This window comes from Monomorium pharaonis, chromosome 6, assembly GCF_013373865.1.
Source record: "Monomorium pharaonis isolate MP-MQ-018 chromosome 6, ASM1337386v2, whole genome shotgun sequence".
NCBI lineage: Eukaryota > Metazoa > Arthropoda > Insecta > Hymenoptera > Formicidae > Monomorium > Monomorium pharaonis.
In genome coordinates, this window is record NC_050472.1 from 4,129,289 (window position 1) to 4,155,262 (window position 25,974).

At 43.5% G+C, this 25,974-nt stretch overlaps 1 protein-coding gene across 6 annotated transcripts in view; it reads left to right on the forward strand.

The window, feature by feature from the left end:
* The window catches only part of LOC105831017 (filamin-A), a 36,796-nt gene that overhangs the window by 7,185 nt on the left and 3,637 nt on the right, over positions 1-25,974 (forward strand). For 2 of the 6 annotated variants that reach the window (XM_012670826.3, XM_012670827.3), the window contains exons 3-31: positions 1,898-2,022; positions 2,365-2,495; positions 2,865-3,078; positions 3,159-3,276; positions 3,571-3,758; positions 3,964-4,119; positions 4,378-4,519; positions 4,591-4,796; positions 5,117-6,626; positions 6,707-6,842; positions 7,102-7,181; positions 7,255-7,422; positions 19,373-19,519; positions 19,598-19,825; positions 19,893-20,207; positions 20,386-20,604; positions 20,703-21,023; positions 22,416-22,637; positions 22,767-22,954; positions 23,096-23,300; positions 23,387-23,524; positions 23,610-23,783; positions 23,852-24,159; positions 24,237-24,465; positions 24,545-24,673; positions 24,754-24,969; positions 25,092-25,268; positions 25,483-25,722; positions 25,799-25,942. In XM_012670826.3, the coding sequence (XP_012526280.1) occupies positions 1,898-2,022; positions 2,365-2,495; positions 2,865-3,078; positions 3,159-3,276; positions 3,571-3,758; positions 3,964-4,119; positions 4,378-4,519; positions 4,591-4,796; positions 5,117-6,626; positions 6,707-6,842; positions 7,102-7,181; positions 7,255-7,422; positions 19,373-19,519; positions 19,598-19,825; positions 19,893-20,207; positions 20,386-20,604; positions 20,703-21,023; positions 22,416-22,637; positions 22,767-22,954; positions 23,096-23,300; positions 23,387-23,524; positions 23,610-23,783; positions 23,852-24,159; positions 24,237-24,465; positions 24,545-24,673; positions 24,754-24,969; positions 25,092-25,268; positions 25,483-25,722; positions 25,799-25,942 (6,774 nt within the window). Of the gene's footprint in view, positions 1-1,897; positions 2,023-2,364; positions 2,496-2,864; positions 3,079-3,158; positions 3,277-3,570; positions 3,759-3,963; positions 4,120-4,377; positions 4,520-4,590; positions 4,797-5,116; positions 6,627-6,706; positions 6,843-7,101; positions 7,182-7,254; positions 7,423-17,670; positions 18,216-19,372; positions 19,520-19,597; positions 19,826-19,892; positions 20,208-20,385; positions 20,605-20,702; positions 21,024-21,464; positions 22,006-22,415; positions 22,638-22,766; positions 22,955-23,095; positions 23,301-23,386; positions 23,525-23,609; positions 23,784-23,851; positions 24,160-24,236; positions 24,466-24,544; positions 24,674-24,753; positions 24,970-25,091; positions 25,269-25,482; positions 25,723-25,798; positions 25,943-25,974 lie in introns of those variants that run through there. The other 4 variants (XR_004963789.1, XR_003625847.2, XM_028190940.2 and 1 more) reach the window with 4 other exon arrangements.

The window sequence follows — 25,974 nt, forward strand, 5'->3', positions numbered from 1 at the left end:
ATTGCGCCTTTATTTCCGACAATGGCAATTCCGCGGGTCTTCCACCTTCCATCGGGCGATCGTGGAGGCAAGGGAAAACGCGGGAGAGCACCGGCTGACGAAAGGCCCCGATAATTTTCCTAGTCGGAAGTATCGGCGGCGATCCGGGCCATTACCTGCCACACGCCACGGCGAAGTAATGCGTTTTCCTCGGACCGCGCGCGCGCGCGGTGTAACAATAATAAAACGCTCAGGCAAGCCGGTCTTGCCTTGTGAGTCAGCGCGCGGCGACGCGGGAGACGTAATCGTTTCGAATATGCGGGTCATCGTCGAACGAGCCTATCTGTCTTTCAGCGACGGAGCCCGCGTACTTCTGCAGCACCGGTGCTTTTAATCTCGCGCGTGACGCCGCGAGACTCGACACCCTCGGGTTACAATGGACGCTCGATTCTCGATCGATTCCCCGCGATAGATCGATTCTTCTTTTTTTTTTTTTTTGAAAAGAAAAAAAGGAGGATTTTAAAAGCCGCAATTAACGCGAATGTTCGCGCGTTCACGTGTCGTTTCCATATCGCGTTGATTTCAATTATTTCGCGTCACGTACATCTTGCAAATCGGAGCTTCGAGGTCGTTGCCTTTCCCGCGTCGCGCCGGTGTGCGCCTCGCGAGGCCGCGAAAAACCGCGCGCGCGTCCATGGCATCGTCGCCGTCGTCGTTATGCGCGCTACACGGCTGTTGTACCGCGCCTATCCCGTTCACATGGTGCGGACGGTAACCGTCGCTCACGAGACCGCGGGATGAGAGCACGCTCGTATCTCTCGCGTTTAGACGCGAGAGGATGCACACCGAATCGGATTGACACGCAACGGGCGCGCGAGCGCGCTCCTGATCTCGTCTTAATTATCGCACTCGCGCGCTATTTGCTGCATCAGAACGGATCTAGAAATCCATGGGATAGAACAGAGGAGCTGGGAATTTTCTCTTTGTGAAATAATAATTCTTAAACTATTGCTGAATTTGGAAAACGAGAGAAACGGGGGCGATTACTTTATAGATTAGCGCTGTTACCTTTGAGATGACAATTTCGCGCACACACGAAAGCTTTAAACTTTCGAGGTTAACCGTTTTAAATAAATGAATAGAGTTTATGTACACAGAAAAAAGGAATATTGTTATTTTGACAATATCTTTAGTTTCAAAATGAAAATTTTGAAATAAGATTATATTGCGTTAAATCAAACAAATTTACTGGAAGATTTATTTTAAGATTTTATATAGTTTAATCAAGAAAATGATATTCTTGTTATTTAAAAATAATTTTCTTGAATGGAAAGGAAAAAATGTTGGATAGAAAATACTGTATGTTCAAATCGAAGATTATAACTTCCTTAGAATAAAATTATCAAAATAATTATATTCTTGAAATAACAATTCACGTAAAACAGAATGAAATAAAAAATCTGCAACAATAAGGGGTTTTTTAACAGTCTAAGAATCTATGAAAAATCTTTCGTTCTTAAATTTTTTATTAAAATACACACCGGTCTCACGTACGGCTGCGTGCGCGCTTGATATGAGCATCGATGTATAAATTACAATCGCGTAGAATTAAATCCTCGGACTTGTTCTCCAAAGTCGTAATCGTAAATCTTTCTTCTGCAACTGTGACTGCGAAATGATGCCGCGTTAACACGCACATGTGCCCTCTCTTTCTTTCTCTCTCCCTCTCCCTTTCGCGATTCCCCGAATTAATTCGCTTCTCCGTGCGTGCGCCGGCCAGACCGTTCTTTCCAGATAGAGGCGAATAAATTCAGGCCGACGATAAATCAAATTGATTCTCTTCCATCTTGACGGTTTACCGCTTCGGCATTGTGCGCTCAAGCTCCCGGCTAAAACCAATTTTCCCGGACTCTTTCAGGTAACGTGGACATCGTGAACGGCAACCTGAAGCTGATCCTGGGCCTGATATGGTCGCTCATCGTGCGGTACCAAATAGGCAAGTCCAAGTTCCCGCCGAGGAAGCTGATGCTCGCATGGCTCAAGGTCAGTATACGCGATATTATTCGCATCGGGCGCGACCTCGGCTCGCACATCGCCGTGAGCCAAACGCTATCACTTTACCTCGATTTATCCTTTCCGACGGGTCCACATACACGTCGCATTACGCGAGAACGTGTTTACGTTACGAAAGAGTTCAGAGGCGCCGATTGCATGCGTTACGCGCTCGCGTATGATATTAATATGTACATAGATATATGTACATACATGTGCGCGTTTGACCCTCGCGTATCGCGGCCGTCGTATTTAATTGCTCGCTAACAATCGTGAATGGATAATAATCTGTGAACGGCGCTGTAAATTTCTACGAGCGACTCTGTTTTTCAGGCTGTCCTGCCGGAATGCAGAGTCAATAATTTCACGACCGACTGGAACTCCGGCGTGTATCTGAGCGCACTTTTGGATTACTGCAACCCCGGCCTGTTTCCTCATTGGCGCAAGCTCGATCCAAATGACAGGTAAAATAAATTATTTGTAAACATTATCGCTCACATTTGATCACGCGCTCGTCGACGAATGCTAAATTCTGACTCAACATACATTGACAATTAAAAACTTATCTAATATTAAAGACTGGACAAGAGGTTTTGGAAAATTAATTACATTCTACAATATTTGGTGCCAAATTTTTATTAGAAAATATTTGTGACTGAAAAAATAAGTATTTTAAAATAGTTTGCTTATATCAAAATGATGTGCTATCGCATATTGTTTTTCTTTAATTTAATAAATAAATTATTTAAACGAATAATTTGTGAGGATGAGAAACAGGTGAAAATATATTGTTTTATGTTGTATATTATTTTAATATGTTGTCAATTTTGCAGCGTTTACAACTGTCGCAAGGCCATGGAGATATCGAAGCGCGAGTTTGATATTCCCATGGTGCTGGAGCCGGACTATCTGGCGTCGCCTTACCTAGACGAGCTCTCGGGGATGACCTACTTGTCGTACTTCATGAAGGAAGGCTCGCCGGGCTTCCACGCAACGCTACGATGGGTCAATTCGCAATTATCACACACCTCAATACGGAACTTCACGGTGGGTGGAGACGAGGCGTCCCGGTAACAGTACCTCGGTATAATATCTCACAGTGATATTCAATTATCTTGCTTTCGCAGACGGACTGGAACGACGGTCGGGCACTGTGCGGCATCGTCAGAAATCTGGGCGGCCCGGCGCCACCCTATGAGAAACTCGACACCGATCCCTCCGCGTGGGAGCATAACTTGCAAATGGGTAAAGTACCCTAGAAGTTTTCTTAGTTCTGCAATGTTTTCGATTTTATTAAATAAAAATTAATGTTTTATACATTTATAGCTTTTAAATATATTTTGACATAAATTTTACGTTGTCTATATTAGAAAATATATTTATTATAATATAATATTTGTAATATAATATTTTAGTTGTTTATCTGATACGTCTGTAATACATTCATAAACTTAAACAGAGTTTATACGAATAAATACTTTAAAAACAAGTCCTTTGGCAAAATTTCACTATAATAAATCAAATGATGTTCTCTGTAAGGTATCGACGGCGGCAAGAAGCTGGGCGTGGAGCCGATCCTGAAAGCGAAGGACATGGCGGATCAAAATGTAGAGCATTTAGGCGTGATGGCGTACGCGGCGTACTTTCAGTGGGTGAAGCCTCGCCCTCAAGCGAGTCAACAGATTGCCGTGCACGTCGACAGCACATCCGCCCGAGTGCAACAGCCGGTTGGTTAAGTCATTGTTTGTTAATTACGTTTTCGCGCCGCAGCTAGCTCGGCGTTGCCGAATTTTTATTACCGCGTCGCAGAGTTTCCTTTTCCCGTCTTATCCAAAAAATTCTCGCTCGCTCTCTCGAAACACCGTCGAAGTTTTACATCTCGAAACGTTAGTTATTTCGATGATAAACCAATTGTGTGCAATCTGGTTGCAGGCACATTTCAAGCTGGAGATGCTTACCAAAGACGTAAACGCGCGGGAGGTGCGCGGCGAGATCATCAGTCCCAGCGGACGGGTGGAGTGCAGGCTCACTTGGAACGGGGTTCATGGCAAGGGCACTTTCGTACCTACGGAAGTAGGCATGCACAAGGTTCGTTGAAGGCACAATGTAACTATAAAAAATTTTCTTCCGTCGATTACAATCACAAAGTTTTAAAATTGTTGATTTTTGTATCCGTGTTTCCTTAACATTTTAATTACTCAATTCACGAATTTTTTGTTTTTACGTTTTAAAAAAAGTTCTTTTAGAAAAAATTTGTAAGTAAATATGCAAAAATTAATACTATTGTTTAAATATAAATGAGCAAACGTTAAATGCTATTTTCTGAATTCATCTCTGACTTTTTAGCTGATGGTGTACAACGATGGCGAGCTGGTAAACGGATGTCCCTATTACTTCAGGGTTTTGCCGCCGCTAACGAAAATCAAATCCCCGGGCATGGATCCTTGCGCCATAGGATCTATCGTCGAGGTTCTAGTCAACAGTTACGGTACGTGTTTCCGACGTTAAAGAAGAGATCTTTCGACGAACAAAGATTTTGAAATTGACATCCGCATTTAGGAACTAGTCACGATGGTATTGACGTAACTGCGTGGTCTCCGACCGGAAGATCGCTGCCGTGCCCCGTCAAGGAGAAGGACGGTGTTCATACGGCGACCTTTCAACCCGACGAGACGGGAGAATGGAGTATCGCGATAACGCACAAGGGAAATCACATACAAGGCGGTCCCTTTACTTGCTTCGTATTCGATCCTAATGGAATCAAGGTAGGATCAAAATTGTTTATTATTGTTTCTGGCAGAATGCCATTTACACATTGTCATTATTTATGATATTTATTTTTAATATTGAAAATGTGATTAGAATTTATAAAGTAGAATTAATTAATTCGCAAAAATTTTAAATCGAAAATTTTTTGATATATTTCAAATTCAGTAAATAAATATCTGTACATTCTATACATATACATATAATTATATTATACAATTTATACTTTTATTGTATAAATTATAATTAATTTCCGTTTTTATTATAATTGTCAGAATAATTTACGAATAATTTAACCTACAATATTATTTAATTACAGCTTCTGGACACCGAAGGCGCTATGCCTGGACAACCTTTCTCTTTCATCGTGGACGCGCGGGGAACTGGTGGACTCGGCGACGTGATTATCGACATCGTCCACGATAAGAAATCAGTGCCCTACAGAATAGAGGATTTCGGTCACATGCAATACCGAGTGTCCTTTGTGCCTGGCGACGATGGAAAATATCGGGTATACGTCTACTTCAACGGTTCGGATGTGCATGGTTCGCCGTTTTCCATACGCGTGGGAACGCAAAAGGGCTCCCGCAGATCAAAGGAGTCCACGTCCAGTCTGGAGCGGTCGAAGATATCATCCCTGGAAAGACGAATGAACGGGCTGAACATGTCCGTGACGGAACGGAACAGCCCATCCCAGAAGATGTACACTTCGACCGCGTACAAGTCCATCAGCCCGACGCAGCGTGGTTACTCACCTATCCATCAGACCAGTCCGACGTATAAAATGTCCAGCAACTATGTTACCGAGAACTCGACGACCTATCACAGCACCAACTCACTGAACCGTACTCGCTCGCCGAATCATATCAATCACAGCCCTGTGCAGAGGACGGTGCACAGTCCGTCAGTATTGAAGGAAACGAATAAGGAGATTTACAGCAGCAGCGCGTACAATCATCGCTCGAGATCGCCGAATCTGCAGAGCCCTAGTTTCATTAAGGAGTCCAAGGATATTTATTCGTCTAGTACGCTCAATAGATCGCGATCACCGGATCTGAGTCCCACCGCACATGTCATCAAAGAATCCAAGGACATCTATAATTCGGGATCCCTGAAGCGGTCACGTTCGCCGACTCGCAGTCCAATGGCATATCCTAGTGCCACGCCAAGTCCTGTAAACCGCAGCTTTAGCCCGAGGACTGGCGATAAAGATGCGCTTTTTAATCGGCGCGGATCCACGGACAACGGTGTTGTCGACACTAGCAGTAATGTGCGAGTGTCCTCGATGGTGGGTGGTACCTCGAGACGCGATTCTTGGGACGCGATCGCCAAGACGAAGTCGTTGCTATCGTACGGCAGTCTCGAATCCCTCGCGAATTTGACGAACAACTCGCCGACCGCGGAGAATCGCGCTGGCGATAATCCGAACAACAATCTTCTGAACAACAATTACAAGACCGCGCAGAGCTACGCCAAGAACACGTCGCACTCCACGACGACGAGTTACTCGTCCGTGCAGAAGTCGTCGAGTCCCGATTATGGCACGGGTTCGAGGTACGACGGTCAGACGGCCACTCGCACGCACGGCATCCTGAAGAATAAAAACAACAACTACTACGGCAAGCTCGCGGACACGACGGACGGTACCGCGACTCACGACAGGTACCTGAACAACGGCGGTGCCGTTTACGTGTCCCCGTCATCTGGCAACAAGAGCGGAATAACCGCTGTCGTCACCGGAAACGCGTTGGAAACACTGCCGGTGCATCGGCCGACCACTTTCAGCGTCAACGGCGTGGATCCCAATAAGGTGTCCGTCACCGTTACCGGTAAATCCCGTTGTGACTTTCAACGACGTTAACGCCGCGTGCCGCGAATATACGATAAAGTCTGGTTTTATAACTCGCAGGGCCCAATGGCAAGACCGTGCCGCTACAGAAATCGAAGCTGCGCGGTTTGACGTACACCATCACCGCCGAGGAAGTCGGCGAACACGTCATTCAAATTCTGGTGAATGGCCAGCATGTCAAGGGATCACCCTTTAGGTTCGTTAAATTGCTAAAATGTTTTCATTTCGAAGAGCGGAATCTAATTAGGCGTTACTCTTTTATAGTATTAATTTTTGAAACACTTATTATACAGAGAAGAGACTATAATTTTCATGTGTCAAAAAAACTTGGAAACCTGGAATTAATTCCGACGTTTCTTACGTACTTTATTAAATATTCGTCCAGGATTAAAAGTTATATATAAACAAACTTAGCTAAATTATTTATAAGCAAATTGTTTATGTAAATTTTATAGGTCGCAGGCGTATAACGCCCGAGCTATACAGGTCGGAAAGATCCCGAACGGAGTGGTAAACCAGCCGGTAGAGTTTGAAAGTACGTATCTGAATTGTAAAATCGCGAAACCGTAAACGCGCCTCCGATAATAAAAGACAATTTTGTTCGTCAGTTGACGGATCGAGGGCCGGCTCAGGAAACCTGGAGATCCTCGTAAACGGGGGTCACGTTACGAGTTTCGTGAGAGCGCTAGGTAGTCAACGTTTCTTGGCATCGTTTGTCCCGCACGAAGCGGTTGCGCACCTGGTCGAAATGACGTTCAACGGGGAAGTCGTCCCTGGTAAGTCACTCTATCTACGACCGAATCTCCAAACTTCTTAACAAACGAAATCTACAAACATTTATCTAAAAAAAAATTCAATGAAAAACTTAAATTGATTTGTTGGATACGAATTGTCTTGGTGATCTCACTTATCAAGACATCATTTTCTTGCATATTATGTTTCTAAAATTTAAATGGTATATTACCGTTATTAAATAGTATGTTACCGTTAAATGAAAGGTTTCGAGGAAGGAGGAGAGTTATTGCTACTTTATCGTTTTATAATCATTTTATATACGCATTTGAATTAGATATGGCGTGATCGCGGATTTCAAGTATTAAATGCATTAATGCAAAAATTTTCATGTCAAGCACTGATGCATCCTTTTAACAGTTAGAGTGCCGTTAGAGAACATTTATCTCATTTCGTTCGTGTAATGTTCCACACTGTCTTGTGTCCGATATTTTGCGATCGCTATATTCGTAAGAAATATTTTTTAGCGATTGGATTGCACTAATACGCACTGGTGCACATTAAAGTCGCTGTAAGACTAATCTAACTTAAGTATAAAAATGACATGTCTTTATGTTGTTTCATCTATGGCTTTAATGTGCACCAGTGCGTACAATCGAAATCGCTATTAATTTTCACGGCGCGGTTTCTTTAGCGCGCCTTTCTTTTGTCAAATTCCGACGCGGTGGCCTCGGTGGCTTCTCCGCTAGAATAAATTCCTGCTGCGTACGCACGAACGCACAGACGCACGTGTGCATGCGTGTACACGTGTACGCGCACGTGCACACGTATCCCCCTGGAATGCACGTCAGTCTTTGCCGTCGCCATTAAGGAAGTTGGAATGCATACCCAACGTTGAAATGTTGTTTAAAAGTACGCGTCGCGCAAATGATTTATACTTCAGAATGGTTCATCGAAAGTTGATATATAATTACGCGAAATTTAATACGTAATCAATTACCCTCAAGCGAATTAAATTGTAACGTTTCGAAATATGTCACATCATGAAAACTTTTCGACAAAAGATATCTTGGAATTAAAAAATTACTAAGTTTATTAATCTCGTTAACAAAAACTTTAAAACTGTATAAATAAAAAAAGTTAAACATGCCACAATTTTTATAATAATTATATTTAACTGTAAAACACAGAGCTTCGCAAAAAAAAAAATTTTTTTTCATTGTCATACTTTTCCTTATTCGATTTGTATTCAATAATTTGTATTGAAAAAAAAAGAACAGATTTCTCGATAGAAGTAATTTATTTCGCTTCCACAATCTTCCGCATGCGTTCGTCGATATTCAGTCATTCTTCTGAGTTTACACTGCTGCTATATACATAAGCAGCATCATCGAGCAATATTACATTTGCACTCGGCTCACATTCTTACCTAACGATACATTCAATTGCTATTTTTCTCGGATTCGTATCCATGAAAGATACGATGAATACGCGATGCATAAGTTTAAGCGTTAGCTCATATTCAGGGAAGTGTTACGTGTTATTCGCGTTATATAGCACACCGTTGGCACAAATCCACCTCGAGCTCCGTCATGCCTCGCCACATCAACTACAAGTGATACCTCTCTTCTCTCTCACGCCCGCGAGCGCAATTCACAATGTAGTCAGGTAGAGACTCGCGGCGGTCTTATCGTCGTGGAAATCATTCACCGCTCGCCTCGTTTTTCTTACGACCTTTAGCATCGGCATTGGCAAAGTCTATCCTTGTCTCGATTTCCGACGGCTCTCCCGCACGGGGAAAGAAAAGTGTTGCAAGAACGACTTCCGGTGCTTACCTGCCCCCGCGGCTTCTCGCGAACTTTTAAAGACGACCTCCGCAATCCGCGCTTTGCAAAATCTCTGGCGTTATACCTTGCTCAATGTGCGCGTGCTGAGGCAAGCAGTTCGTAATCGTGCAGGACACACGGATCTCACCTCCCCTCCCTCCCCGTTAGAAACCTCTTCCTCGCGGAGAGTCAATTCCCAGCACGAGAGCCTCAATGCCGGAAGTCAAGACAGCTATCTTCGAGTACCAAATCACAGCGGGACATTTCTTCTCTCCCGTCGCCCGTGAAGTTTTTTTTTTCTCGGTCGTGGACGCATATACTATAATATAATTACCGCGCTCTTCCGCAATAAGCGCCGCGCTCATCGTCGTCGCGGAGGACAAAGAGGAAAGCGCGCGCGAGCGCGCGAGAACGATCGAGTTCATCCGCGTCCCAGGCATGCGAGGCAAGCGTGTCTCTAAGTCAGCGGGTCATCGGGCAGGTCGTTGACTTGCGATTTCACGCATTCACGTGACGTTCCACTGACCCATATCCGACGTCATCGTCGTACACCTCTCGCGTGCGCGTGCTCCTCTTCCTGAAACGATTTTTCTTTTTTCCGCCGCCCGTAATGCGCGAGGCCGTGTACCCGTGATCGATGAGGAGTGCGACGAGCTCGTCTCTCACGCCGTTTAAGTTGACGCACGGCTACACGCCTCCGTAGTAAAAGTCACATAGAAACGCATCTCCGCGGCGATCGTAAGAGCGTGAAGAAGCGTTCCGTCTGCATTCTGTTCGACAGAAGTCTCACCTGAATTGCCTAGATCCGCGCGAATACCAGAGAGTCAAGAGGCTCTTTCGTCTCCGCGGGTATCTCCGTTTCTTATTACGACACTCAATTGTTGGAATTATAATTACATTTTGATACGATTGTATTAGACATGTATATGTGTTTATTAATTAAAAAAAGAACATCGGAGAGAGGAAACGCTCCGAAAGTGAAACTGTTGCCCATAGACGGATACGGCTTCTCTGTGCGATCGCACGTGCACGAATAATTATTTAGATGTCATGTACAATGCATTTCGATTTACATATTCATGTAGAGTAGCAGTGCACCCGGTAACCACTATCTATTTATTCCCATATTTCATTGCCTATATACTGACAGAAAAATAATGCAAATGCTTTTTCCCTCGTCAGATTTTTCCCTCATTGGTTTGCAGAAATAATTTCTTGTTACGTCATCCGGTTGACTTTTATTACAAGGTTTCTGTGACTCAATCATTTAGAATATCTCCATTGTTTTTAACAATACGAAAAAAAGGAAACATTGTTCATTTTAAAAGAGCAAATATTATAAGTAGTTTATTATTTTACGAGATTTAATGATCATCAAGTTTTTTCAAATGTTATATTTTAACGTAATAATTTAGTTTAAAAAAAGTTAATCACATAAAATATATTGACCCTAAGATCTAAAATGTACATAAAAATCACATTTAAATTAAAAATGTGATTTTTATTTAAAGTTATTTTAAAGTATGTTATGAATTACTGCATTAAATAAAAATGTGCACTTATTTTAAGAAATGCTGATGATCTCTAAATGATTGGATTACATGAAATATCCTGTGCAGTAAAATGCGATTAATCGAAATTACATTAAATTGGACTGAAACGGGAAACAAGAAACTCGTAATAAATATTCGTGGATATTAAAGAGTACGTTTCGTTTGTTTTGTCACACGAGTAATGTTGAAAGCTATGTGTATTGCACGTTGACACGTCATGAGATCACTACGGGGTATCGAATGTCTGGTGTTATTGCGTAATCGGATCCCGCGCGTTCCAGTGCATTCCTCCAATCGATATTTCGCTTGCATCCGTTATGGAAATCGCGTATGGAATATGAGCGCATAACGAATACCGGCGTACGATACCATAGGTAGGTGTGGCGGTATACGAAGTATCATGCAACTGTGTCCGGCCTGGCGGACGTATTTGGTTACGAATGAGGATACGCACAGACGCACCACCTACGTGAACGCTAACACAATTCAGCACGTGGTCGTACCTTGCGACACCCGTCTCTCTTTCGAAATTTCCCACACTGACCCCTCGGGAGTCCTAATTCGTATTTACAAGTACAAGTTGCGATTACTCGCAACAAACCATCGCGGTACTTCGATTATTTGCGCGCGGACGCTCGACCTTTTCTTTTCTGGAGAAGTCGCGTGGAACGCAGGGAGGGACAAGATAAAATACGGAGAAAAGCCGCAATAATTCCGTAAAAGAAATTAGATAACCCGGAGAGAAAGAGAGTAAATTGCAGCAACGGAATTATTCATCGGGAAAACCGCGGCGCTTCGCCGCGCCGTTCGCGCTCCGCGCGGCTCTCGCATTCGGTTCTGCTTCCTTTCGCGCAATCATACATACAGCGAAGTGAACACGCGCAGGGGACCGTTATCGTCGATCGGCGGAAGAAATGCACACGCACGCGGGCTCTTTTCCGCGCGACACCCCACGGAGGCGTGCGAGTCAAAGTTTCACCCGGCGCACGGAGTGGAATGCGCTCCCCGCGGGGGAAGTTATCTCCCGATCTCCCGTCTTGCGTAATTCTCTGCCCCTTTGAGGCCAACCTGTTTTTTTTTTTTTTTTTTTACCCGAAACCATCGCGTCCGACGCGATTATCTTTGTCGGGCGCGTTGCGGAGTCGCATGCAATACCGGATTGGACGCGAGTGTGCAACACACGCGAGGTCTCGATTAATTACGAATTTTCATTTCCTGAACGATGAGTAAATTATTTTCGATATCTCTAAAACTAGACAATCACTTTACAAATATAACACGAAAATAAATGCACGTGTGTGCATGCGTGTGTATATACGTGTAACTTCTACAAAAGAAAAGAAGGCAAGATATGTATTTTCTAAAATAAATTGATAAAATGAACAATACATATGGAATAAAATATAAATATGAAATGCATATATATGCATAATTGGAATTAAAATTTTTATGTGACAACGGGAAAAGGCAAATTCGTCTTTATGCAATCCGTGTTCCGGTTTCTACTGCAATTCGGAACGAGTTCTTTCGGGCTTCGGGATACGCACTTAAATTACTCAATTGACCGCCTTACGCAATCGCTGTCAGATGCAAGATCGTAAATTTTTCGCCCCGTATAATCGCGATAATAAATGCATCACCGCGGGCGCACTAAAGCGCACGATAAAATCAACGGCGACGTGATACTAACAATAAGTTTAATAAGAGCAACGTGAAATCGAATGCCGCGCGGCATTCGAGGCTTCCATTTAACCGCGACGCTTTCCCGACACCCGGGAAGAAGAAAAACCGCGGAAAACCGGAGGAAAAACTCGCGCGTCGGTTACCATTACGATGCGCGATGCGCGCTTGACACCGTTAATCCTACGACTCTTAATTAAAGAGTCAATTAGTTCGAGAAGGACAATTAAGTCGCGCGCGCGCGTTGGCTTTTCTTTCCGTTTTAAAACATTGAAATCGCGTTTAGAATTTCCTTCCCGTAATGAAAAAATAATTGCGAATCTTTCTTTCCGCGTTTCGACGCGCGTTAGATTTTTTTTTTTACGTTACAGACGCGTAATTCTCGGTATATGCAAAGCCCGGATGAGCAGCCAAGGCGCGATAAATAAACCATGAACACGATGAATACGTCAGCGCGACGGAACGGCAAATTTATTGGGTAGATAAACCGAACTCGGACAGAGGCGCAATTTTTCATCGGCTCGTGGCACGCTCGATAGACTTTCATCTTAGCCCAAGCACCTCGATAATGAGCCGCGGCTTTGGCGTATAATCTCTCGCCTGTAATTAACCGACCGATGCCCGTGCAAATGAGCGCAGTTGACTCGCTCGAGTGATCGTGCGCGCGCGCGATCGTGGACTTATTTTTCGCGGGACGAATTCTTTCGTCGCCTTTGCACAAGAATCTCGAGGACGGTTCCGAGGGGGAAAAACCCCAAGGATTCCAAATAGAAGTACACCGCGATCGCCACGAGGCTAAAATCCGAAAACGAGAGGTCGAAAAGGTAAATGCGATCGGCTTTGATCCTTGAAATCCGCGCGGACTCCCCGCGTGTTGTATACTCATTCTCTCGGTGAAACTCGCGTGTGAAATCTCGCCGCACCTCGCGGGAGATGATGTTGCCGGATGACAGCATCTTCTTCGCGGATTAACGTGAAAAATCGGCGAAAGGACAGAAAGGCGACATCCCCCGTGATTTCCACCGTCGCCGCCGGTGATTTCAACGGTCGGCAGCTGGCGCAAAATGCGTAACCGCATGCACAACGTGCAGTGTCATCGCATTCGCCGGCGCGAATATCGCTTTTTGCAACGATCACGGCGATCGATTGATTACGTGACGTGGAGTAAGAAGACTCCGAGGCTGATTGGGTCTTCATTGTACGCTCGGGTATACGCGGGACGTCCCCGAGGAAGCGGCTCGTATTACGAAATAATATACATATTACGAATATCTCGCGTTCTTTCCCTCCGATTTGAGAATTCGAGTTAAGACTCAGATCGAATATTTCAGTAAATCAATGTATTCGCAAAATTGCTGACTCTACGTTTAAGAAAATTATTTAAACTATTCATGTAAATCAATTATTAATATTGAAAAACAAATGATATCCTATTAGAACTACCGAAGGTGTCAATTTGATAATTTTTTATGTTTACTTTCAATTAGCGAAGAATTATTTTTGAGTTATTTGTATCAGTGTAATTATTTTTATTACTTTCATGTATTTTCAATATTCTGGACTGTGAGGCACTAGCCTTGTTGAATAATTATCAGGAAATAATTGAACAAAAATAGAAAGATAAGACTTTAAAATATGATAAATTGCAAAATAATCGATATTTTTTTAGACTTAATTTTTATACAGGCTTTATTAAAATGTCATTTTTACTTGAAAATACAATCTATATTACGTCTTTTTTATTTGTTCACAACGCACACATTTAACTAGTTCAATTTTTTATCCTTTATTAACTGGTGCAGTGACCTTGTAATACAAAAAAGTTGACAAAAATTAAAATGATTAGCAGAGCCAAAATCGATTTCAAATTTTTTTTGAAACATTTAATTAATATCGCCGATGTTGAGACACCGTGTATATTTGTCGTTAGAGGCTAGACGGAGCTGTAACGCGATTAGAATCAACGGAGGCTCGCAGCTGCAGTCGCTCGCTCATCTGTGACTCGGCCATCGCGGACTCGAAGAGTATCGGTGTAGTGCTTGCTCATAGCGGGGGATTTAATCCCCGAGGAATACACATTCCCCGCGCGATTGACGTATCAAACCGCCTCGTAATCTCTCGTATTCCTTTCCTATTAAACGTAACGACTGTTTCGAGAAATGCTAACTTAGGCTCTTGGCATTTATTTCTTCCTGGTCTTCCATATGTGATCCGCGTTTAATTAATCCGCACGGGTGTACCACTTAATTGATTGCGATTCGACAGATTGACGGAACCAATATTAATATTCGGGTCCGTGATTAAACACGCGCGCGTTCGTTCCTTGTCGGCAACAAGGTTGGAGGCGACCTTGGAAGTTTCGACGGAGGCGACGGGAGATTTTCGAGCGATTTCGGAGCCAGGAGGGACTGTCAGCTCGCTCGCCTGTCGGACAACAACTCGCGCCCGTTATGTCTCGGGAATGCAGCGATTCACCGTGCACGGTCGCTTCGGCGTAACTTCCCCCGTCGCCCAAGAACGTGCGGCGCGTGGCCACGTCTTGGCGATTCAGCGCAAATAAAGGGGGAAAAAAACGCAATAGAGAAAAAAGCGCCGGTACGCGGTCGAATGACGTAATCGGAATCTCGAAATTCCGCGACGTGGCGCCGCGACGACGTGGGAAGCCGGGCCGACCTCAATCTAATCTGTAACGAAACGACGCGACCCCGAAATCCAACCGCGTAATTTTCGCCTTACATTTCCCGTCGCGTATCGCGACGAGGATTGGATCGTTTCGAGGATTCTTGCGATTCCTCGCGTGATCCCCCCGACAACTTCGCCGGCTGTTTCGCCGAGTGGCGAAGCGACAGCTGGCAACGCTCCAAGAGAGAGAAATCCCTCTCGCGCGGTAATAACCGGGATAAATGGATAAATTGTTACATCAATCGGAAGCTATCGATTCATTACGACTAATCTCCTCTCTCTCTCTCTTCCTCGCGATCTCAACGATCGCCAGCTGCGACCGGTCGCGAGCGAGGTGAGAGAAAACAAACAGCGGCCGTCCGAGCGACTCATCCCGCAATTGCATGACGCTCCGGAAAGCGGATCGTGATTCTTATAGACCTATCACGTATATCGCTTATTAACACGTCGCGTTGCGTAACGGCGCGATGAGGGATCACGTTGACGTCACGGGTGTCGAAGAATTCCCGTAATTACGGCCTGCGCGATTTGGTCACGCACTCCTGGCGGCATAAAACATTGGCGCGATATTGAGAAGTAATGTAAAGACGATAGGGCCCAATATAGGTCCAATGTTGTAAAGTGAACGCTTCTATCTTATTTAGCTAATTTGTCCAAGCAGCAATACTGGCTCAGTATTGGTTCAACGTTGGACAAATGTTGAGTTATTCAATTTTTCATATTAAACGTTAATTACATCCCAATTTGAAATCAATATTTTATTATCAATATTGGCGTTACATTGGGAAATATTGGGGAAATATTGGCCAATGTACTTCCAATATTTAGCCAATATTAGCCAACATATTTTGCTACTGGGGACATCTCATCCTGCTCCCCGCGCGAACCACGGCACCTACGATACACTTGTAATTATAACCGGCGCAAACATAATCAGCCGTTATTTTGTCGTTACGCCCTGGTTCGCCACAAAGCGACCCCAATAAACCCGGATTCGTCGATAAAAAAATCGGAAACGGCATTTGCGTGCTGCGCGCGGAGTTTACATTATTTCCGCCCGACGTGCTCGTCGCAACTGTATTAATTAATCGGACGGCTTTATCAAGGCCATCGGGAAACATCAGGAAACACTTGATCTCGAAACGCTGAACATTTTCAATGGGGGAAATGATTCTTCTATTCTCTCGTCGGGTGAAAGTGACGTATGCGCTGTAAAACGTGGGTCTAAAGTTTCTCCGACGAAACCTTTAATAAGATAAAATCTCAGTGGGTCACCATTTAAACAAAATACTTTTTTCCCGACAAAATAAACAAATTAGACGACGGAGATGTATTTAACGTGTCGCGCGAGAGCTGCGGTGATGGAAGATCAATGCGGCTTTTGAAAGCGGCGGAACGGGGAGGCCGGCGATCATCATTTTCACCCGCGAGAGACGCAACAAGAGACGCCGGCGGATTTTCTATTTATGTTCAGCCCGAGAAGGTATCGAAATACGCAGATCGGTATCCCGCGAGATCGTACACTCGACCAGCCGACCAGCCAGCCAGCCAGCCGGTCGGACGAGTGAAAAACGGATGGGAGAGCGATCGGATGTATCACGCCGTCTTGGGGCCCCGCGGCTAAGGCCCCCTTCCCCCTCCCCCAACTTCGGCCGCGATCGCAAATAGACGATAATGATGGACACGGATAGGCGTACGTGGACTTTCGAATGCATGTTCGATTTCGTGTTTTCTAATAAAAAAAAAAAACGCGTATCGTTAATACCGTGTAGAAAATGTAACGGATGATTGCGGCCGGAGAAAGTGAAGATAATTCGATCGATCGATCGATCGTTGACCCTCGATGAAAGGGTCTGAGATACAAATTTGAGGCGCGATATTGAAAATTTCGTTCGACGTTAATTTGGAATTGGCGACTGCGTTCGAATCGAATAGATTCTATTAAAGCTGCGATCCTATGATCCGGACTCCCGTGATTAACTTTCAATATAATTTACATTCTAAATAATTAACCTTAAAAAAGAGCGTCTTATTGGTTCAAGTGTCATGGCCACTTTTTCATTTTTTTAAGGATATTAAAAAAAATTCTATTAAATTCATGAACAACTTTAAAAGAACAAATGTCTACTTTGAAAAACAACGTGCAGTAAATTTTCATCGATAGAGATCGGTCAAATACGGAATATCCATTAAGTGAAGGATTAACTCTCAGTTAAATGTCTAGGATACATGAAATTATTTGCGTACCCTAGATCGCAAATTCTCACGCTACTGAATCGAGAAATTTTCAAGAGAAGTGTCGTGAACTCGTCGCTTCTTCTTCCGCGTGAATTTCCTCGACCTCAAGAAAATATCTCCTAAGGACGCGGCTGTCGAAATCCCCGCAGATTCATATCTCGAGTCCGACAAGAGTGTATCGCGTCGGATGGGAAACCATCGCGCATCACCTCGTCGTAATCCGCCACTCCGAAAGCGCGCCGGAGCCGTGGGGAGCCACGCGGGACGTACGGCCCTGGGCCCGGGCCCCGAGCGGCGGTGGTCCGCGGCGCGGGCACACACACTCGTCCCGTCGTTCGGCTCGGTCGAGTCGAGTCGAGTCCGCCGCGTTGTGTATCGTCGAATCGCGCGACTCGCGACGCTCCTCGCTCTCCGAACGTTTTTCGCGCCGCCGTGTGGGTGTTTTTTCTCTTTCCGCGAGTGTTCTCGGCGCCTGGGTGCGTCCGGCCCCGAAGGAGAGACACGGGGAGAACGCGGGAGAGGTCCGTCCGCGTGATGCGGCCTGCGGGAAACCGCGACGTCGCGATCGGCACCGGATCCCGCACAGCCAGCCGCCGCCGATTTCGTGGCCGCGCGACCTCGAGATCGAGAGATCTCGTCATTTCGTCCCGTGGATCGCGATCAGGCGCGATCGATGCGCGCGAGTGAGAAAGCGTGATACGTCACGAGACGTCGTCGCTGTGCGAATCTTCGTTCGCATGATCGCGAGATCAGTCCGGATCCGCCCGTCCATTCTCCCTTCTCCCCCTTTCTTACCATTTTCGATCTAGGTTCTTCCAGCGTCTTTTCAGGTTTCTCTACGTGCCGCGAGTTGCCAAGGTAAATTGACGGATTCCTTCTCGAAGTGAAAACAAAAAATCCATTCTGTGGACAACGAAGAACGTCACGATCGAGAGAGCCCCCTCTCTCTCTCTCTCTCTCTCTCTGTTTCTCCGCGTCTCCTCGAGAATTGCAGTTCCCCTCCCGCCGAAGTGTCGTTACCGGTTCTCGATCCCCGTCGCCGTGCTCGTCTCTCGCTACATCGCCAACCGAGCGAGCTAATTATTTTATCCCGCGGATTTTTTCATCCCCCTTATTGCGGAGAGCTGATGTGACAGCATCGTGCGCGTGGCAAGAAAAGGAAGGTTAGGGGGAACCTGGCCGCGCGCGCGCGCGCACCGACTCACGTTGCACTTCCGGGGGATCTGGAATTCGATTCGAGGCGGCCGACCGGCGGCCTATATATCCGAGTACTGTTATTATAATCGACGAATCCGCGTAACGGTACGCTCCGCGAAAGGGCGAAAGGCGCCGCGCGGCTCGTTGTTTACGCGCGAAAATTAGCGTGGGAGCGGACGCCGCCTGTGTGTGAAAAAAAAGGCTTCTCCGATTGTCACCTCGATCTACTGGTCTTTAATCTCGATTCGCGCGGAGAAACCTTCGAAAATTCGACTTGCGTGTAGAAACCTGTTCTTTGCGACTGATTCTTTTATTTGTTTTTCTCCGGTAATTTTTTTTTAATTGTGTTATTGTGACGCAGAAAGTACAGCAAGCGTATCTCACGTTTTGCTCTTAGCTGAACTTGTATGGTTTATCTTTTTTCTTTCCGTCATCTAGATACATATTTTATGTTGAGTGCAGAAAGTGTAACGCGGTGCGGCAGCAGAGAACAAATTTTAAATTTATTCTCTGCAGCTAAACTTATAGTATTGTTTTCTTTTTTTTTTTTTCTTTCTAATACATATCCATTTTATTTCAAATATAGAAAGTTTAATTTGGAGCTGCAAAGAACAAGTGTTTTATACTTATGGATAATTATTTGGCAAAAACTTCTTCAGTTGACTTAAATCAAATCAAGAAAAATTATGTAAAATATAGTTTAATCAACTATCTGTAATAAAATTATCATGTGTGCAAACTTGCTTTTTAAGATAGTTTATAAAGTGTCTTTTACGTCAAACTGTTGGATTGATTGTGTGCCAATTACTAATTACTAGGATCACCTTGGCGAGTTGGCATCATGCCTGCACCAAAAATGTCAGTGATTGGTGATTCCATCAGGCTGGTCCCTGCTGGTAGTCCTGCCCTCTTTGAGCTGTCTGCATTAGGTTTCAGCAGCAGTGAGATCGACGTCCAGATCATAAGTGAGTGTCAGTCTGTTTAATTATTTTTAAATGACAATCCACAAGACCACGTATGTCTGACATATGGGCAAATTACAGCACCCTCGAAGAGGCACATTCCCGCGAGAATTGACGAGGAGCCCGGACGATCCGGCGAGTTCCGCGTCGAGTTCACACCAACTGAAGTGGGCAGCCACCTCGTGGAAGTCAGCATCGCGGGACAAAAGCTACCGGCGGGACCTCTCGTCGCCAAGGTGTACAACAGCAGTCTAATCCAAGTTACTGACGTGCCTAGCGCTGTGGTTGGACATGCCTGTCAATTCAGAGGTGAAACATTGATTGTATTTTGCATTTTACACTTCTTGAATATGTTTTAAGCCTGGAATGTTTACAGTGGATGCCAGCGCTGCTGGGGAAGGTCAGCTAGAGATCTCCATAAATGAGGGTGAGGTGCCCAATCATGTCCAGGTGGTAGGCGGTGGCCGTTGTCTCGTATCCTTCACCCCTGAGGTAGCCAAACCTCACTACATTGACATAAAGTTTAATGGGGAAGCGGTACGTGGATGTCCCTTCGTCTGCAATGTGTCGGACACGAGTAGAGTCATGTTGAGCTTGAATCATTTAGAACTGATCCCAGTCGAACAGCCTGCCAGCTTTCACATGGGAGTCGACGGAAGTGGCAGCGCAGAACTAGCAGTTTATGTAAGGGGTAAGTCATGCACTTATAGTACAATAATTCAAAATATAATTTTTTTAATATAACGTATTTCAAAATTTTTATAAAGATACAATAATATATATTAATATTATTTTAATATAATATCAGAGGATGGAGTAATAAATTATTGAATAATTATTAATTTATTTTTTAAACGATTGTCTTTTAGGACCAAACAGCGAGTTGCCAGTTAAAGTCACTGGTAACGTAAGCAGCGGTTTTACCGCGGAATTTATACCGAAGGAAGTGGGAGTACACTCAATTAGCGTAGAATACAACGGTTATCCCGTAAATGGGACGCCGTTTTTGGCTAAAGCATTTAACGCGGATAAAGTGCTAATTGGCCCTGTGGCTAGAGGTAGCGTTGGTCAACCAACCCACTTTACTGGTACGTAATAGCAGTGACAAATATTTAATTTCTAATTAATATTTTAAGTGCATCCTATTGAATTAAAAAATTTAATTGATGTAATAATATGTCAATAGTCGATGCAAGTCAAGCTGGTGAAGGAAACCTGGAGATCACGATATCGGCTCGCGGCCAGAACATACCGACGCAAGTGACACCGCAAGGAAACGCGCGGTTCTCCGTCAGCTTCGTACCGTTCGAGGCGTGCGAGCACGTTATCAACATTGCCTTCAATAAAAAAACCGTGCCCGGCTGTCCTATAGTAACGAGAGTAGGTGGCGATAGCCACGTGACTGTGAGCGGGCAGGCGTTAAGCAGCGCTGGATTAGGACGGCAAAGCTATCTCACCGTCAGTAACGTTGCCGGTAGCTTGGAAGACTTAGAAGTTAACGTTGAAGGTAACTATCGCTGCATGAAACTGCGTGAAACACGACGCACGAGTCACAATTATTTTTTGTTGTAGCACATATGTTTGCTTTATTCAAATTGATTGTAAATTACGTTTTAGTAGCATTCTGTACACAAGTAAGATTTTGCTGAGATACGATTGACTTTCTTGCAAAATTATATTTAAGGAACACTACGACACTTGTAACACATGTATGTAAATGCACACAACTTGCACACGCACATGCATACTTATATACGTAATGTCATCAACAAAAAATGCACAGAAGCATCCATGTATTAATTAACCTTACTTAATACCAGAGGGATTTCCTGTTTTGTTTTTAATGTCACGAATATCAACGTAATTATCGTGGAGACTTGTACAGAATTATTCATCTGTGTGTGTCTCGTTAATGTATAGCTTGAGAGCAATTCTCTCTCTGTTGCAGGTCGGCCAGCTTTCAGACTACGACATTACTAGACTTCTCAGAAACTAATCCTCCCTTTTTTATCTTAATTTATGGATTAACGCACATGGTGGTGGGTTCCTCTAACTCAATTTTCTGAAAAGTCTTGCATAAGGGTAACTTAATTACCACTTTTCTTTTACTCATTCACTCTTCTCTTGCACTCGTTGGTTACCACTTAAGAATATTACGAATGCTTAATTTTGGTTCCAGCGGTGGGAGAGCTATAGAAATTGTATCTAACATTTCGTTGTCATCCACTTCTCTTTGTATGTTCGCGGAAGTGTATTTGACTTGCATCAAAAAGCCATGTTTATAGTGCTATATATATTTACTTTAAGTTGTGTATAATCGTTAAACTTCCGATGCAAAAATACTTGCCCCTAAATTGAGAAATTTACTTTAATACGTAATGCCTTAACAAGTGCCAATATTTTTCCTTTACATATAACTAGCATACATTTATATTATCACGTTCAATTTCGAATGAACGAAGCTATTATAAAATATTTTTTCTACTTGATAACACTTAGCATATAATTTTTTTTTAATGCGCTCTGCCGGTTGCTCTGCTCAGCCAAGCATGCTGGAACGTATTAGAGGATGATCTTATATTAGTTCCCCTTCTAAGCGCGTTTAAGCCAAGCTGAAGCAAACTAGAAATACAAAACGTATGCGAGGACGAGATATACGGCTTTCTCCCATTAGTCACAGTAACAATTTATTTATCGCAGCCATTTCTCACACGCGTAGTCCGCTTTCTTTAACGTTGCTTGTGATGTTGCGAGAGTTTACGTCATACATAACAATCGCAAGAGAGAGCGATCGGATTTTGCGCGAACCTCTTCGCTGGCCGCTCCGGTGACCCTGCGATCCCTAAGTAGATGGCTGACCCTAAATGATATTAAACAACTAACCGGCCGGACTTGATAGGACCCAATGGACAGGCCGTACCTGCTCAGGTCACTGACAACAAAGATACGACATGCAGCGTGGCGTTCACTCCGAGAGTCGTCGGCGAGCACCGGATATCGGTGAGCTATCGTAACATCCCAGTGGTCGGTAGTCCATTCAGCTGTAAGGTATATGATGTCACCGCAATAAAAGTAAAGGACGCGAAGCGTGGTGTCATTGGCATGCCCGTAACTTTCTTAGGTATATTTTTATTATTACATTTTTTAAACTATTGTGCATTTTTATTACTACACCTACAAAATGTATACGTGCATATGAATTTGTTGGTAAATCTCTTTTTTTTTTTTTTTTTTTTTTAATTTTTTTTAGTTGAGACTAGTCAGGCAGGACCTGGTAATCTGGAGGTCACTGTAAACGGCGGACGTGTGCCGACGTCGGCACAGGCGCAGGGTCCTCACACATACGCGATCTCGTTCACACCCCGAGAACCGATCGTACATACTGTGGACCTACGTTTTAACGGGGAGGACGTGCCCGGCAGTCCGTTTAGCTGTCAGGTATCTCATTTCTCATTCTACATCACGAATTCGTGATAGAGTAAACATGAGAAAAATTTTATTATTTAAATTATCTATATATTATGCAATACAAAATAATTCAGGTTTTATTTAATGATTCTATCGAATAAACTTAAACAGGTCAGTGATACGGCAAAAGTACTGGTGACCGAGGTGCTCGAGAAAGTATCTGTGAATCGTGTCGCGACCTTCACAATAGAGGCTGACGCGTCTCTTGGCACGCCTGTCGTTGAGGTGCTCTCTCCTACTAGAGAGAGTTTATCTGTACACATTAAGCAGAACAGTCAAGGCACCTACACTGCTGGATTTACTCCGAAAGATGTTGGTACGTAAATTAATAATATACAATAATAAATAAATTATTTATTGTAAAATTATATATTGTATTTAAATTAATTATTTATGATACAGGCGATCACAGCGTCGAAGTGAAACTCAGTGGATCGCATGTGGAAGGCAGCCCGTTTCTCGTCAAGGCTTATAATGCTGATAAAGTAAAAGTGACGGATATAAATAGCGGAGTTGTCGGAAAGCCGATATTTTTCAGCAGTAAGATCTTTTTCTTTAATTTATTTAGTAATACGACGATCATGTATAATCAGTGTTATGAAAATATGTAACATCCTCTTTCTAGTCAATGCCAGTCAAGCTGGAGCTGGAAATCTAGAGATCATAGTCGCGGTGAACGGCAAGAATGTCCCGAATTATGTGCAAAGTGAGGGTAACGCAAAGTTTAGAGTCAATTTTAAGCCACAAGAAGCTGCTGTACATAGTCTCAGTGTCCGTTTTAATGGAGAACCAGTTCCTGGTAAGAAAGGAATTCAAATTATATTGATTTATACAGTTTATATTAATATTCTATATTTAAATTTCCAGGTTCACCGTTCAGTTGCAAGGTAGTCGGTGCGGGTCAAGCGACAATTTCCGGCCATAATCTGAAAATGGGCGCTGTGAAGCGGCTGATGTCTTTCACCGTGGATCCCCAAACTGCATCTACGAACTGCGACGTTATCGCAACACCACCGTCAAGTATCGCTCTGCCCATCACCATTGAACCTATTGACGGAAAATATAACGTGAGCTTCGTGCCCACGGAAGTTGGTAGACACAACATCAGCGTCCTGGTGGACGGTGAACCAATAAAAGGTTCTCCATTTGCCTGTAATATCTACGATGTAACTAAGGTAAGTTTTAAATGTTGAATTGTGAATTGTGTTAAACGTTTTTAATGTTAAACTTAATATTATCATAATGATTGTAGGTGCACGTATCCGGTCTTACGGAGGCGTTGCTTGGCCAAGCAACCACATTTACCGTTGACGCTGCGGAAGCTGGCGAGGGAACGTTGGAGTTGGTTGTGAGCACAGAGAACAACACCGTTAAAGCCGAGGTAGTGGCTTGCGCTCGTGGTCTTTATGACGTTACATTCGTACCACAAACGACGAGTACACATTATGTTAATATCAGTTTCAACGATGACAATGTGCCAGGTTTGCGATTTTATTAATTAATAACTTGTATAAAAATTGACTTGAAAAATCAAAGAGACTATTGTTCTTTTTTTCTTAGGGAGTCCATTTAAATGTCCCATTGTTAGTAGTATGTTACATGGTCCATCAATGATTCGAGTTGGTAATACAGCATATGTAGATCTAGATATGTCTGACTTGAACGGTCCTGTAGCTGCTGAAGTAACCGGTAAATTATTTGTTTAAATTGCCATCATTATGAGATACTTTTTAAATTATGTTTTATAAATAATTTTTGTTGTTTTCTAGGCCCAGATGGAATAATTATTCCGTGCACGTTAACAAAGTTATCATCCAGTTTATATCGCGTGGAGATTCGAACACGACAAGTGGGAACGTACAGTATAATATTCAATGACGGACACAAGCTGGTCAGTTCACAGACACTCCAAGCTTTCGATCCCGGCAAGGTTTCTATCAAGGAAATAGCGGACGTAGTTTGTCATCGACCAGGAACTATTTTAGGTAATTATTTAATCTTTAAACTTCAATAATATAAAGCTTTAATAATAGGTTTAGTAAGTCTAAATTTAGTAAAATATAGGCTATTACTGAACTAAAAATACAGTATTATTTTTTTCGTATAGTTGTTGCATCGAAGGAAGCTGGTCCTGGTAAACTGTCTGTCAATGTGCGTGCCGGTGGTGCAGATGTGGACAGTCTGGTAAGAGAAAGAGAAAACGGTGTCTACGAGATTGTGTTCCATCCTACACGAGCTGCGCCTCACAGAGTTCATGTAAAATACAACGAAGTCCATATTCCTGGTGTGTATTTTATTATTTTTTTTAAATGAAATTATTGTACTAAAGTTTAACATGAAAGTTTTTATTATAAATTGTTATCAGAGATTTATATATTTTATATAAAATTACAAGGGATTATATACATTATATAAAAATATTCTATGTATATATATATAATAAGTATGCTTATTTTAATAATACATGGCATATTCTAATTTACTTTAATAATTTGCAGGGAGTCCATTAGACGTAACAGTACGCGGTCCTACGGGAGGACGAGAAGTAACGGCAACAGGGTTAGGCCTGTATCAATCGTGCGTTGGGAAAGTGACATCTTTCACGATCGAGACTCTCGGGCGTCCCGGTAAAGAATTCGATGTCGTAATCAGCGGTCCACAGGGTAACGCCGTACCCGTACGTTGTTACCAACATCGCGATGGTAATCTGCTCGCTGAATTCACAACGAATAACGTCGGTAAGATCAGAACAGATTGCAACATGTAAAATGTTTTAAGAGAAAGAGAAATTAAAGTATCGTTCAACTATCCCAGGCACGTATAAAATCGACGTATTGCACGGAGCAAAACCGGTATTGGGCTCGCCATTTTTCTGCCAAGCCTTCGATGCTGCTAAGGTGAAGCTTCAAGAATTAGGTCCCATGACAATTTCTGTTCATGATCACATCGCATTCAAACGTAAGTCATCATTCTATTGATATAGTAATAAG